General features: G+C 42.0%; 2 protein-coding genes across 2 annotated transcripts; both read left to right on the forward strand.

The window, feature by feature from the left end:
• Positions 1 to 1,016: 1,016 nt before the first annotated feature.
• Crys (Crystallin) lies at positions 1,017 to 3,664 on the forward strand. The gene is made up of 2 exons (XM_017168504.2): positions 1,017 to 1,124; positions 1,900 to 3,664. The coding sequence occupies exons 1-2, from the start codon at positions 1,116 to 1,118 to the stop codon at positions 3,325 to 3,327; spliced, it is 1,437 nt and encodes a 478-aa protein (XP_017023993.1). The 5' UTR covers positions 1,017 to 1,115; the 3' UTR covers positions 3,328 to 3,664.
• Positions 3,665 to 5,285: 1,621 nt separating this feature from the next.
• LOC108075934 (DNA ligase 1) lies at positions 5,286 to 6,588 on the forward strand. The gene has a single exon (XM_017168576.3). It carries the CDS (start codon positions 5,334 to 5,336, stop codon positions 6,321 to 6,323), a length of 990 nt encoding a protein of 329 aa, XP_017024065.1. The 5' UTR covers positions 5,286 to 5,333; the 3' UTR covers positions 6,324 to 6,588.
• The last annotated feature ends 8,843 nt before the right edge of the window (positions 6,589 to 15,431 follow it).

The following is a 15,431-nucleotide window of genomic DNA, read 5'->3' on the forward strand; positions in this document are numbered from 1 at the left end:
TCTGCGAGGAAGGCTGCTGTGTTGTCTGTTAGTTACTTTTGTTTTTACAGCTGATAAAGTTAGCACGCTTGGCAGTTCCACTGTCGCTTCCTAAGCCGAGTTAACTTGGCCCTATTAATAAATCCTGCACATGTACGAGTAGCACAAAGGGAAGTGCTTTAAGGTTGAATCGCATTTTGGGTTGCTATCTACTCCGCCTTCATATGTCTTTTAAACTTTTGAACTCACTGTATTGTTGTTCGAAAAGTGATTGGTTCTAAGGTAGCAAACTGTCCCTCATCTAATCATAAATCATGTGCATTGCCAAGGACCTTAGGGAGCTACGAAATTCTTCCCTCTGAAAACTGTTTCCGCTCTCTGGCCCTGCACTTGCCAAACATATCTGGCTAGGGCTGTAGTTACATCACGCATGCTGATGATAAACCTGTCGTATAATGAATCGAGATAATCGATAAAGTGGGCCCGGTTACAGGGGAAGTCCATTAGAGCCACCGTTCCAGCCTGGCGCCTCTCTTACTTATGGCCAGCTATCAAATTTCCTCTTTTTCCAACTATGTCAGGTAGAGCCGGTGCGAGTGCGAGGGCTACTATTTTGCAATCGGATCTCTGGGCGGATGAGGGATTACAAAATTTCAAATTCATGAGACGAAAGCGCATTGCTTGGCCAACAACTAGGCCCACTGGTGCAGCAGGCCGCCGCCCATTTCCCATTTCCAATTTCCGTAGGCAATGTCGCCTGACCGATTTCATAAGCGTCACCCAATTCCGCTCCCTTTTCCAGGCCCGACTTTGGGCCAGTGGGTGACTAGTTTGCTGCCGTTTGGCTGCAAAAGTGAATGCGCTGCAGTGTATCTCTGCCTCGGGGAAGGTCATTTGTAACCCTAACTAAACAAATTTGAAAGCTAGCAACCGTACGTATCAGGTGTGGTCTGGTTCTGGCGATGGCCCTTTTTTTTTTGTACCTGTCTTATAAAAGCGGCCTGTGGGCGCTGGAGGAGGCATCAGTTGGCCATCAGCCGCAAGTGGTAGCAGCAGCAGTAACAACAGCAGCAAAAGCAGCATCCCAATAGCAAATTACCAGCGACCAACTAGGCGAATACTTAACGTCAGCAGCCATGAGACGGGTAAGTTTTCCGTCAAAACCGCCGCCGGCTATAAATTTTCCCAGCTTCAGTGGTGTTGTGCTGCCATGTAAATCCAGCAGCCAAGTGGAAGTTGGTCCCATAAATCAGGATAATCAAAAATACAAAACGATAAAGGCCAAAGCGTATTAGGCCAATTTAAATGGCCCAGAGCCATGGCACAAAGCAAAGTGGAATCAACAAAGTTAGGCTGCCGGTACAGTAAAAACTTTTGGAAATTTTGACAACATTTAGGAGTTCTTAGCAAGGTATTTAAAATTAGGAAATACAATTATATATATCGTTCGGATATCAGAGATAAAATATATGGTTTTGATGGTACTTTAACTGGTAGATAAAGTAAATAAAAAGTGAAAAATTTAAAGGATAAAATATTAAAAAACTAAAAATAAAAATAGGTTTATTAGGGTAAAAGTTTTAATTTCTATCAGAATTGTGTATATTCCGATGTTTTTTTTTTCAAACTGTAGCCTGCATTTTTTTCTTTCCTTAAAATCCTGACATCCTATAAAGTCCGACACAAAAATAAATGCCCAGAACTTTGCCTTTTGTCAGTTACATGAATCGTCTGTTGTCGTTTTTAATTTATGGCCCTTCTGCAAGTAACAAATAAAATGGGGAAATGGGAAAAGGGGAAAAAGGCGAAAAGCGACAACAAGAATGGAATGACAAATTGATGAGGCCAACATTGGGTGATTTATATATACGCTCCTGGACCATTTAATCCGATTTCGACTGTGAATCCCTTTAATTGCAGACCTACTTGTTGCTCTGCCTGAGCCTGCTAACCTGCCATGTGGCCCACTCGGCCTTCCTGCGACCCCTCGATCTCAGCCAGCTGACCAAATCCTCCAGCCTTCAGCAGCAGCAGCAGCAGTTGCGGGGGGATCTGAACCGAGATGACAGCAACGATGACGATGACTCCACCACCTTGGCACCCAACTCCAGCGAGGACTATGACACCCGTCCGCAGTACAGTTTCGCCTATGATGTGAGGGACACTCTAACCGGCGACGACAAGCGGCAGGAGGAGAAGCGTGATGGCGATCTGGTCAAGGGCCAATACTCTCTCATCGAACCCGATGGCACCCGGCGTATTGTGGAGTACACCGCCGACGATGCCAGCGGCTTCAATGCCATCGTTTCTAAGCAGCGTCTGGACGAGCAGCAGCAACAGAGAATCACTACCTCCTCTTCGTCGTCGTCCCGCTTCAACAGCCTCGAGGAGCTGCAGACCCGTCTCACTGCCCAGGCCATAGCAGAGGCGCAGTCCCTGGCCGAGGCTCAGCAAACCAGCCAGCTGCAGTTGGAGGCCCAGAGTCGTCGGGAGTCCGAGAACCAAGCGCGAGCTCAGGCCCAGCAGCTAATGGAGCAGTTCCAGCAGCAGGTGCAGCAACAGGAACAGCAGCGCCAGCAGCAGGAGCAGCAGTTGAGAGATCTGCAGCGCCTCCAGGAGCAGCGAGAACGCGAGGATCGGGACCGAGAGCAGCGTGAGCGGGAGCTGAGGGAGCGAGAGCAGCGTGAACGGGAGCTGAGGGAGCGGGAACAGCGCGAGCGAGAGCTGCGAGATCGCGAGCTGCGGGACCGTGAGCTTAGGGATCGCGAGCAGCGAGAGAGGGAGCAGCGGGAGCGGGAACTCAGGGAACGGGATCGTGAGGATCGCCGCCAGCAGCAGGAACGTCGCCAGAACCAGAATCAGAACCAGCGCCTGCTCGACCAACAGACCCTGCTCTTGGCCCAAAGCCTGCCGAGCATCCAGGCCACCGTGGTGTCACATCCGCCCACTCTGCTGGCTTCCCGCCTGCCCGCCTCTTCTAGCTCCAGCTCCAGGACCACCACCACTCTGCTGACCCGGGAACGAGACCTAGATGCCTGGCGCCAGCTGCCCAGTGCCCGCCTGACCATCGATCGCAGCTCCCAGCCTTTGATCCTGAGCCAGCCCTCCAGTGCCACTGTCCAGGCCCAGCTGATCAGTTCACCATTGCTCCTGGACTCTGCCAACCTAAATGGATTGATAACCACCCGCCTGAATGGCAATGCCGCCCGAGCTGGAGCCGCCCTGAGCTGGACCAATGGACGCCGCCTCCTGAACAACGATCTCTGGCAGCTGGAGAGGCTGGATGATCGTGAGGATCGTGACGAGCTGCGCTCCAATAGCGGAGAGCGACGCTCTAAGAACTGGTAAAATCCAGGAGTCAAATGCCCAATTTCTACTGAACTCAAAGGAAACTCAACGCAGGACCTCAGCGATCTGATAAACGGACCACGAATATGTATTAGCGCATAAGGATAAGATTGAATCTCGTGTTAACCTAGCCTAGAATCGGGGATTTAGGGGAAGCCTCACTCTCACTCTCGCTTTCTGTCCAATTAACGCATACAGCAAACTCTGCCAAGAACTAACCCAAGCTCTAACGCTTTCCTTTTCTCAGCTAACTTAGGCACTAAGTTTAATTGTCTTTGTGTTACTTTTTAGTTAGTCAACTGCATCAATGTGAAAATGTAAAAAAAAAAATACAAGAATAAACGAGACGAGGGCAGCGAAGTACGCATGCCCGTCAGCCATGAACTATAATTTGTTATCCTTGAGAATATGTGAGCAACATATTATATATTTATTTTAAACAAAGAATGAGGCGTCTCAGTTAGAAAAATCTGTTAAAAAAACGGGTAGAGTGTAATTTATGGCAACTCCCAATTAAACCTGACTAACTTTGTCGCAGTTTTAAGAGCCATCAACAGGTGGCCAGGGATTGTGTGTCGCTTCACTCCTTCTGCCCAACTAAGCAAATCCAAGTTGACCCTAATCGCCTTTCATGGACTCTGACACTTTGGCCATGGATGCTGCAGTCTCGGCCATAAGTATTCCTACCCACCACCCCCAACGTTTTTCCGGGCTTCACGTGTGCTCACGCCACTTGGCCATAAAACCCCTGGAGCCAAGTTTCTTTAGGGCAGCAGGAAGCGGCAACAAATTTTTTAATAATAAACACAACGAGGAGAGAACGCTGCGAAAAGTTGGCTTTCTCCATTCCATAAACTTTGTCCCTGGTACACTTAAAAATAAAGTTGCAGTTGAGTGGTTCCAGAGGGGGGAGGAGGACAAAAGGTAGCTAAAGCTGCGTTTGGAGTCCAAGGCTGTTAAGATGCCAAGGCAATAACAGCTTGGCCAAAAGGTAATGAAAACCGGTCAGCGGTCAGGTTCGATTAAGAACCAGTAACCTTGTGCTATTATTTAAGGTTTATATACAAAGAAGAAGGCAGGGCTTAGAGAAGCTGAAACTGCTGCTGAGAGGGATTTTAAGGGTTGTAAGAAACAAATTAAAGTCACTTAGGTGTACACTAATCCTCTTGCCTCATTAGTTTCAATGAATCCTTTAATTCCTTTATCTTGATTAGCTTCAAGTCATTGCAAAACACCCCATCTTCCGCTTACGTCAAAAATGTAACAAATTAAATATAAATTCCTATTTTAACTGACATCCAACGGCGGTCCCAAAGTCATGGTGAGCCCTGCCCTCATCCGGCGGCCGTGAGTCTTTTGCCGGGGAAATCACTTAAAAGTTCATCAAGAGTGCAGCTGCTTGTTGTTTGCCATGCTCCCTGGGAGCCCTTCGGCCCGAAAAAAAAGCCAACCTGAAAAACTAAAAGAAGTGAAAAACAGAAAAGCTGAAAAATAGTTTGCCTCCGCTGCGAATGTCAAGTCCAAGCGACGCAAACACAGAGAAGCCAAGTCGTGGACCAGCTCACAAAACTAAACGAACTAAACCTAAGCCGGTAAGCGATTCCTCCTCGTCCGAGTTCTTCTGTTCCTCCTTTGTCCAACTCGAAAGCCTTTGCAACTTCTAATTTCCGCTGCAGTTGGCGGAAAAATGTTGACCATGCTCCGGGGCCAAACCAGACAGATACGACTTCTTAATTGGCCGCTGACCCATGGTCGCGGTTTTTTGCCGCTGAAGATTTCCATTTCACAGAAATCAAAGCCAACTGAAAAAGCACAGGAACCGGAAGAGGAAACTATGTCAGTGCCACACACACAAAGTTAACTTAAAATAAAAAATATTGCTTACAAAATATAAGAAATACATACATTACAGCTTTAACTTTGATAGTATTTAACCTAAGTAACCTTGGGTATTTACGTTCTAAATAAATAAAATATATTAACCCTCAAAACAACAGCTGCCAGAGATGTCAAAATCTGTTCTGCGACCTCTGCTATTCCAGATCCAGCCCCTGATCCTTCGCCGGCTGTGTCTTCAGCCTCCGAAGGAGGGCATCCAGCTGTCAAACACTGAACGCCCGCCAAAAGATCCACCGGATGAGGGCTACGAGCCCACAAGTGTTGACCATGATGGCATTGATGTGCCCGACTTTGTGAACCCCGCCGCCTTTCGCCAGTTCAGCGGGCCGGAAGAGCAACTGGGCCCGGGAGCAGGCAAGGCTGAGGAGTATAAGAATGGTCACTACTTTGCCTACCATCGCTTCTCGTTTTACGAATTACAGACCCAGGCCGCAGAAATGCGTGACGAGCGGCGCCTCGACGGCGGACTTCAGGCCTCTATTGAAGTGGATGAGGAGTCGGTGGACCAGGAAAAACATATGGAAGTCATGAAGAAACTGGAAGCCGAGTGCGATGAAATCCTGGCCGCGCAAGCCAAGGAAATCAAGGCGACCAAGAGTCCTGCCAAGAAGGAGACGGCAAAAGAGGACAAGAAGCTTGAGGAGAAGCAGAAGCTTGAGGAGAAGCAGAAGCTTGAGGAGAAGCAGAAGCTTGAGAAGAAACACGAGAAAAATGAGAAGAAACCTAAGAAGGAGCTCGAGAAGAAGGAAAAGAAACTTGAGAAGAAGCTCGGTGAGGACAAGAAACTTCAAAAAAAGAATCTTGAGCCGAAGGATAAGCTTGAAAAGAAGGAGAAACTCGAGGAAATGACCGAAGAGGAGCTGAAAGAATGGTGCCTAAAGAAAGAGGCAGCTATTAAAGAAAAGGAAAAACTGAAGACAGAAATGAAAGGAAAGGAGAAACCAGACGGGGCAAAAGCCGAGAAACGACTCCAGGATATGAACGAAAAGGAGCTCTTGGAGTGGTGTCTCAAAAAGGAAGCAGACATTAAGGAAATTGTGAAGGAAGAAGCTGAGCAAGCCAAGAAAGGCTCAACACCGGAAGCTAATAAGAAATGAGCAGTAGAAGAAGCGAAGCAAAAACAAAGAATAAAATTATAATAATTAAAATTCAGCCAAAACTACAACCACCCCCTTAAAAACTCACCACCGAGGTGGTAAAAGTCCTCACTGAGACCACCACAGCAAAGATTCAAACCATGTACAGTTTTACAGCCACTGGCACCTCAAACTGTGAACTCTTTGCGGTCGCCTTGAGATACTCAACTTCAACTTGCAATTTGAATTGTTAATAAATGTGTATCAGAAATTCGCATAAAATCAATCAACACGCAACGGATTCTTTAAAACTGGGGAGCCTAACGGAAACCCCGAATCGGGAACGGGGTTGCTGCACAATTTCAGGGACAAATCTTCAGATAATTCAAAACAAAATCGAACGAGGAACGGAACTCGGGGGGAAAAGATCCGCCACGAGGTCGTCATTTATGTACATATGTATATACCGCTTAAAGGGGTCTGGGAACTGAGAAATATCTGTTTTGCATTGATCTCTATGAACCGATAGCAAGAGTCATTGTCATCACGTGTACACCGCTTACTAATTAACGTTAGGAAATTCCCCGAAGCGAGAGAAATGCAATATAAAATGGGAGAGGTGAGAGAACCTCTCTCAGACCATCAGGTATATAGTTCCTATAACTCTGGTATTACTCAATTGCCATATAATCAAAATAGCTATAATTGCGTGTACTTCCCAATGAAATTAGATTTTATTGACCTTTAGAAGGGTTCTTTGAATGATATATATATGAAAGAATATTAATTCAACTTAAACCTATATACAACTTAAACGTTGTTTAATTTTATTTCACTTATAATGATTACGTGCCCTAATAGTATGTATTGATTGATAACATTTGAAATCATATTCCAGTTGTGGTAATCGAATTGTAATAATTATAATTAAATTTAAATTATTCAGATTAAATTTAATCTTCTTACCGTAAAAATATTAAATAAATTAATACATTTAAAAAATCAACTTAATAACTATATCTTCAATACGTAAAATACACTCCTTAATATCCCATAAAATCATATTTTAGTCATAATTATTGTTTTGCTCTATGCATAGAGACTGCAAAAACGAACAAGAAAATACCTTTGAGCCGCCAAAAGCTGTTGGGCACACGATGCGCCTCGTTTTGAAGCCATTAAACTGAAAATTGCTGCTAAAATATTTGCACACTCCACAAGCTGTGAGCCGCTTCCTATGTGGTTGTTGGAGCTCTGGTGTTTTTAAGCCGGTGTTGTTCTTGATTTTGTTGGTGTTGTTGCTGTTGCAGCTGCATTGATGCGTCGCCAAATGTTTACCCTAAGCCCATAACTGCAGCCTCTCCTCTGGCTCTCTTATAGGTGAATGGGACACTGGAACAAAATACGCTTTCCGACTTATACCCTTTAGTTAATTAATAATTTTAATTAAATTTATTTCTTAAAATATCTTTTCATGGCTTTGTACTTATCTAAAATCTATTGATCTTTTGACTTTAAATTAATTATTTTATAGTAAAATGTTCTACAACATTTTATACCATATTTTCCTCTATTTTTATACGCTTTTTTCAAGTGTAAACTATTGCTCTCCGTGCTCTCGGTTGCGATCTATGCCTGGCATACAAAATGCATCTAATTTTGGGCCTAACGACAACTTGTCGCTTGTCATGGCCTCCTGGCCTGGGCTTCATTGCTGCTGCTGTTGTTGCTGGCCGTGTTGCAGACCAGTGTTGTTGCCGCTGCCTCATCATCATTTGCAACTGCTGGCAGGCAGCATCAGGAAAAGCAGCAGCAGCTGCCTCACTTGGGGATCAACTGGCGGAGATCGCCGCGCTTTATTTGTGCAGCTTTTAGCTGCGCCTCGTAATCGCGGCTCATAGATCAAAAAACACTGGCGAGCAAGACGCGTGCTAGCTGCCTCTCTTTCTATCTTCACACAGAGAGAAAAAAATGAAAATTATGTAATATTTAAATGGGTGATTTAAGCCACATGATTCTATACTAGTTTTAGAATGAAAAAACCTTTTTAGAACGATATTTTTGGAACTGAACCAACCTTAAAATGTTGCCTAGTTATATTGCAGTTGTTCGCTGAATTTGTACTTCAGAATTATAGGCGTATTTAGTAAACCTAAACTATATAGTAAACAAAAATCTATATAAAAAACAAATTGAACAAATATTCAAGTAAATTCTATAACATTTCTTCCCGTGTACCAATTTTGCATAACATGGTCCAAGCAAGTTCCTTTTGTTTTATGTGAACCAAGTCCAGTTCTCATCAAGCTGGCGACCAAAGGAAGCGGGCAGGAGAGATCGCATTCCGACGCACAGCTGCTGTCTCTTTTGCCCACCCACGCCAAGCGAGAAAAAAAAAAGATAAAGAGTTTTCCCACTGACCGAAATGACAAGAACTGCAATTCCCACAGTCGCTATTTTCCATTTTCCAGCCAGATTCCTATTCCGGCACACTCAAATTAGCCATCTCATTTTCGCTCTGATTAAAGGTAATTTTCAAATTTTCCCAAACCACCCTGCGACAACAGACAACACCGATTTGGAGTTAGAGATGGAACTAGGTAAAGAGCTTATTTTCTTAACTAGGTACAATAATGAATAAAAATTGAGTACATTTTAAGACTTAAAAGTATATAAAATTGTGAGAGATATGTAGGAAAAGAAGATACCTAGATCTAGGTACATTTAAGTACTTATATGTGTTCTTTCAAGGTACAATTCAAACTTATATTAGGTTACTTAAAGCCTTAAGGGTACTTAAATTATAATTCTTATTAGTAAGAGGTACAAAAATATTTATAAATAAATCATTATATATATGCATCCAATCTTCCATATTATCACTTTCTTTAACAATACTAAGTTACACCAAATCTACCTTTAGGAGTACGTTTACCTTACCCAGGTACTTATTAAATTACTTAACTTGTACCTAATTTATAAAAAAAAATAAGAAAAGGTGCCTTTCCCATCACTAACCACAACGACGTCTGCAACAGCAGGCGGCAACTTTGGCACTGCAATTTCGATTTCGCCTGTCGTCTATTTAATGATTTTAAATCGGAGCAGGCCCAACAACTTCCCCTCCGCTTTTCCGCCTCTCTTTCTCCTCGCACTTTTCTTGACCATTTTCTGCAGCTGTGGCAAAGCAAAATAAGAAGGATAGGAAAATTGCCGAAACTAAAACCAGAACGCGTGCGCATTGAATTATGCAAAAATGTTAACCATTTGCCGCCAATCAATTTGTTTTCCCTGCCATCTGGCGGGATTTTCATCCGTAACCAATGTAATGGAACAATGGCATGTAGATCGCATTAACAATGCCATTATTTTTACCAAAGAAAATATGTTGTATGTATAACTTCGTTTAAGTCTCGTTAGCAACATTGTTATGGAATCTATTAATAAAATTACGGCAGCTATGAAAATATACTTGTCAATTGTAAGTTAATTTCTGGTTTTATTATCTATTAGTGTTTGAATAATGCCAAGAGTATAGTAAAAAAGAAAAAAGTAAACCTGATTATATGAAATATTTAATACATCATTTTTGACTTTAATACCATGGTTAGTTTAACATTTATTTGCTGATATTATTTTACTGTTAAATGACTTGAAATCCAGGTAATAAAAATAGCAGTTAAATTGATTAATTTTAAATATTTTGTAGAACAATATTTATTAAAAATTAAAGTTTTTATGTTAAAAATCATTTAAACCACTTTTTAATAGTGTTTTTGTTATTAGAATAAGCTCCTGATAATTATTTTTTAAAATTTCAAACTCATAAACAAATCATTTTTCATATTTTGTTTGTCACAGTATTGGAAAAAGCTGCTTAATTATAAATAAATTACTTCTAATTAGTATAGACAACTTGTAATTTAATTTCCTGGAAACTTAAATTATAACATATGTACTATTTTAAGCTTCACCATATACAAGGTCCTATAACCCGCCATTCTCCTGAAATTCCCTGAATTATTTCAAAGCCGAAGATCAAAGCCGCCGATGGCAGCGCACCAGACTTAATTAAGAAGAAATTTCAATTGTGCCTCCAACTGCGACTTATCAGCGCAAAAGGTGGCCCATAAATATGGGAGTGAGTGTGTGTGTGGAAGTACATATGTACGTAGCTGACAAACAGGAAGCATCATCATTATTATTTCCCCTCCAAAGAACTCAAGCGGAACTTGACCAGAAGGGAAACATGGCTCAGAACAGCAAGTACGAAAAAAAAGAGTTGTGTGCAGGAATTTATTTGATTCTTGCTTTGGCAGACTGCAGAATTTTCAGCAGACCTGCGAAATTTATGCATGACAAAATCATTGAAGCGTTTAGGCTCCAAGAGAAAGAAGGGAAGCGAGGTGGGGACGGGGCCCTTGGGCAGAGGATTGAGGGAACCTTCTCACACTTGCAGCGTCCATTGTAATGTGTTGTAATTTGTTGGCGTTGCTGTTGTTAGTGCTTCCTCTTTGGCATACTTAGTGCTAAGAGAAGAAAAAAAGTTAATTATCTTTTTTTTCACCCCTCATCTCTCTCCCTCTCTCTTTTCCCGCTTCCCACTTCCCACTTCCCGCTCTTTTTTATCTGTATGTGAAGCTCTGTTTTTTAAGAAGAAGTAGTAGTGATGGCCGGCCCAACAGCTCCATGGGCTATTATCCATGGGTTTTGTGCTATTCTCCGGGAGATTGGTACTTTGTGAGTTCGTTTCTTCTGCCATCCGCCTGGGTCTCGAACTTGAAGGGAATACGAAGCGGGTTCATTGAACTGTTAATTGTGGGCAAAAAAAAAGAAAAGAAACCGGCGGTGTGAAAGGTGATTTTTCAAGGCTGCCTCCATGTCCGGCCCTCAGCTCTCTTTCCCCCATATATTTTTCCAACATTTTTGAAAGCATTTTTTTCTCACTCGATATTTATGAATTAGATTGTTTTTTGGGGCTGGCTTTGCGGCTTGAAGTGCTAATGAGTCCGACGCTTTAATAATTAATTAAAAAGAGAAAGAACAGGTAAGGTTTCACATTGAGCAACCGATTTAATGCAGTTCACATTAACACATTTATAACTTTTGATTTTGATTTTGATTCTGATTGGATGTTCAATTCCCGCACCATAGATGCCACTAAGAGATCACGGGTTGTTTAGAAATAACCCCGTGAATTCTTCCAGTGCCATTAACTGTGCCGAGATGGTTTAACACTCTGCAAGATCTTAGATCTTGTCTTACAATTTCATTGATTTCACTTGAATTTACAGCTTGTACTTACCTGTAGATTTCTGCAGGGCTTCCAGACTTTGTACCTAAAAAAAAGACAGGTATAAAATCATCGGCAGCCTGAAACTTAATCTCCACTTGAATCAGTCACAACTTCCGTCATTCTGGGAAGCCAAGAGCGTTGCTCTGTTTTAAGGCCCGAATTCTCCCACAAAAGGAGGGGCATTAAAACCTGAACACCTCGCAGACTTCTATCCCACGTTGTTGGCCAAAAGACTGTCCCGACCAGTTCACCTGCTCGGCCAAGTTCTCTGATAAGGTGGCTTTGATCTATCCCACGATTAAATCAAAAACGCAAATTATTCGTCTTCTCAGGTTAAACCGCGGAAGTGGCTTCTGCGCCATAGAGATGTATCTATATAGTATAGTACATATCTTCAGAACAGCTCGTTCCCATTCATTGGGGGCATGCGTGGGAAATCCATGTTGCATGTTCCACGACTCCAAGCTGCGGTTGGCCGCATAATTTGCTGTGAAAATCATTTTGCGGCTGCGTGTTGCATAAAATTACAATTGAATTTTTTTTTTTTTTGTTCGCTACTTCTTTTGCTATGCGGTACGAGTATTTTCAATCTTGTTTGCGGCAGTGCAGAGCCAATTAAAAATTATAATGGGTAGCATAAACTAATTAGGTAGCGAGAGATTAAGAGCATTTCCATGCTCTACTTGGGAAATGAGTGGCGAAATACAAGGGAAAATCTAATGGGTGTGTATTAAAAATAATTATACATTAATGTTATTATTAAGAAGCGAATTTAATGGTAGAGTCTGCTTTTCAGTTCAATAAAATATACTTAGTTTGGGTTTGGAAATCTTCCTGGCTTTCTGTTAAATTAAAGAAAAATACTTCTCGGATCTTCGGAAATCTCTCCTTAGGGCAAATTGACTTGTCGTTGGCCCAAACAAATTGTAACAGCAAATTGCTTTGGACATCTGTGACCCCTGTGGGACCCCTCATTATGGGGGACTATTTCGTCTCGGGATCTCTGGGAAAACGTCGCCGGTCACGAAGAAAGCTCCGATTTCGTTGCCCAAGTCTACGGTCTCGTCTCGTTCCGTGTCGTTTCATTTCGTTTGGTTTTTTTCCTCCTCTTTTTTTTTTTTTGTTTTAGGCCAATTTATGCAAATGCCAAATGCTGCTCCACTTGAGGTAATTGCCACTCGTTTTTTTATTCGATTTTTTGTTGGCTTGCTTATCAGGCAACGAACGGTAAATCAGTACGTCAGTGGCATAGACATGCCGCGCATGCGCCGTGAGGCGACAGCCATCAATCAAATCGAGTGGCCGCGCAATCAAAATACGAGAAACAAACTCGAGCCGAATAAACAGTTAAAAATCAACAGCTGCCTGTGTTTCTTTTTTTTAAGCTTTTTTTTAGATTTGTCCGGTGGGTAATCGCGTGTATCTCAAACATGATTTTTAACGACAAATTTACGCGCTTAATCTCGACAACGAAATATGCAAATGTGAGCGGAACGCGGAAAATAAAGGCCAAGGAGCGGCGGGAAAAAGAAACAAACTGAAAAAAAGGAGGACGACCAAGATCTGTTGGATTGTTGTTGGATTTTACGACTCGCATTCGCCATGTTCATTAGCGCCAACACTTGACTGGCGAACTTGAGAGCCAAGAAACTCTTTAGTGTTTAAGTGCGTTTCATTAATTGAAATGGTCAATTTGTAGCCAGCAGATAAGAGAGAGAGGAAGCTGTAAAAAAAAGAGGCGGCTGTTCATCGCAGATGCTATTGCCAGTCGATCGTTCGGGTTGCCCTAGATGGCCAGACAGCCATCCGGAGGAGTTTGATAGTTCTACTACACTCGGTTCGGTCCAGGTCTGTCCTGGTCTGTCCTGTGTTCCGTCCTGTTTCCGTCCAGCTCCCTCCTGTTCTCGTTGGCGCCAGCCAAGTCCATTCATCAGTCAGCCAGTCGATGGCGCGCCATGGTCAGAAAATGCATATGTAATATATTTATTGAGTTTTAAGGAGACGAAGTTGATGTACTCTAGCCAAACAACCGGAAGTTTAAACATAGTTAAAGGTTTATGATATTTTTAATGATTACCTTAAGAATTTTCTAAGTTTTAAAGAAGAGATATTTTTCCTTTCAATGATCTTAATAATTTTATATTCCAATCCATATAACCCCCCTAAATATACCACTCTAAACTGAATACAAAACGCTTTTTCAAAACCCCATAAAGCTGTCAAAATAGTTGTAAGCACCAATTAATATTTTTGTAATAATACTTGGATATATTATTACAATGATTGATGGCGAAATCAGAGCCGAATACAATCGAGAACGAGTGGGAAATGTGATGCCCGCTTCCGTTACGAATCCCGTCGAGAAATCGTGGTAACCCTCGTCAAAGTGTGTGTGTGTGTGGCGGCTAACATACATATGGATAGACAAGTCATGGTCATGGCGACAAAACCTCTCTCCCAAGTCTCGGCTAGCTCCGGCAACGGTAAGCGGTCAACGGAAATCCCCGGAAACCCCCTTTTGGCCGGGACTCTAACTGTTTATCTAGCGGATTGATTCTGGTCTTCTGCTCTCTGCCCCTCTGTAAGCTGCAGCCAAAACTGCCAGTCAGTCAGTGACGGCTTTCCTCCCACTTTTTTGTGGGTTCTTCCCAAAAAAAAAAAAAAAAAGAATGAGTATAGGTGATCTACAAAATACAAAAAACAAACGTATCTTTAAGATCTCGGTTGGTTCTAATTGTCCAAGATGACAATGCAGATTGTGTTGGTAACGGGAACAGCACGCACACTCCAACAAAAAAATAAATATATGCTTTATACAATTGGGGTAAAAGGAATATATAAAGAAAATATTTTTAAAAATTACTTTTAGTTGTCAAAATGTAAGAAATCTTAATTAAGTTAATAACTTTAATGTTCATACTATCTGATTTAAATGCAGAATCAGAATGGAAAGTAAATCACTATTATTTTGACCACTGCTGTCTGACGAACCAATTGTTGTTGTTATTACCAGAGAGCTGAGTCCGAGTCGAGTCCAACTGGAAACCAATTGGCATTTCAATCACGCATCAATCTGGCACGTTTTTATGATGCAGATCACAAGGCGAAGCGAACGCTCATGATCATGTTGTCGGTTTTCTTTCCTTTTTTTTTTTTGCTCCCCTCTGATGACCAACCAAGACTCCTTTTTGAAAAATGAAATTTTTATTGGTCGGTTAAGTTTTCGTTACATTTCGTGGATTGTTATAAATTTCATTGATAATTGCCATATATTGATGGCATGATTATGTGCATGATTGTCTGATTGTTACTGTTTCGTTTGGTTTGCACTCTACGTGCGTGGCATATGCACTGCGAAAATATTTCTCATTTTCCGTTGATCTTTCCTGGCCTCCATTCCAACCAACCATCCGCATCTCGTGCTCTGCGAAATTGTTTTCGACGAAAATTGTTGCACGAACCCCGACGGCCAGGAGGTGGAGATATCAATATGGGGAATATGTAACGAGGATATATCTGTATGTTGCCAGCGAATATATGCAGGTACGCAAGTCGGTTCTTATTAGCCATATATAGGTCAGCAGCCTCTGCTGCATGCCGCTTGATTGAGTTGCAAGAAATGAATTTTATCTCTTGATAATTCGAATTTCTTGCAATGAAATAAAATCAGATTTATATTTCTGGGTGGCAACTTCCTCTTTTTCGTGTAGTTTTTCTAACTGTTTTATGTTAAAATTATACATAAATGAATTTGTATTTATTTCATACTCTTTTAAATGGCTTGATTTAGTGTATAAACCAGATTTTAATTTCTGACCATTAACACTTGAATT

Source organism: Drosophila kikkawai, chromosome 2L (genome assembly GCF_030179895.1).
Source record: "Drosophila kikkawai strain 14028-0561.14 chromosome 2L, DkikHiC1v2, whole genome shotgun sequence".
NCBI classification, from domain to species: Eukaryota; Metazoa; Arthropoda; class Insecta; order Diptera; family Drosophilidae; genus Drosophila; species Drosophila kikkawai.

Excerpts from the sequence above, each read along its gene's own strand:
- LOC108075934 (XM_017168576.3), top strand. The coding sequence starts at position 5,334 with ATGTCAAAATCTGTTCTGCGACCTCTGCTATTCCAGATCCAGCCCCTG.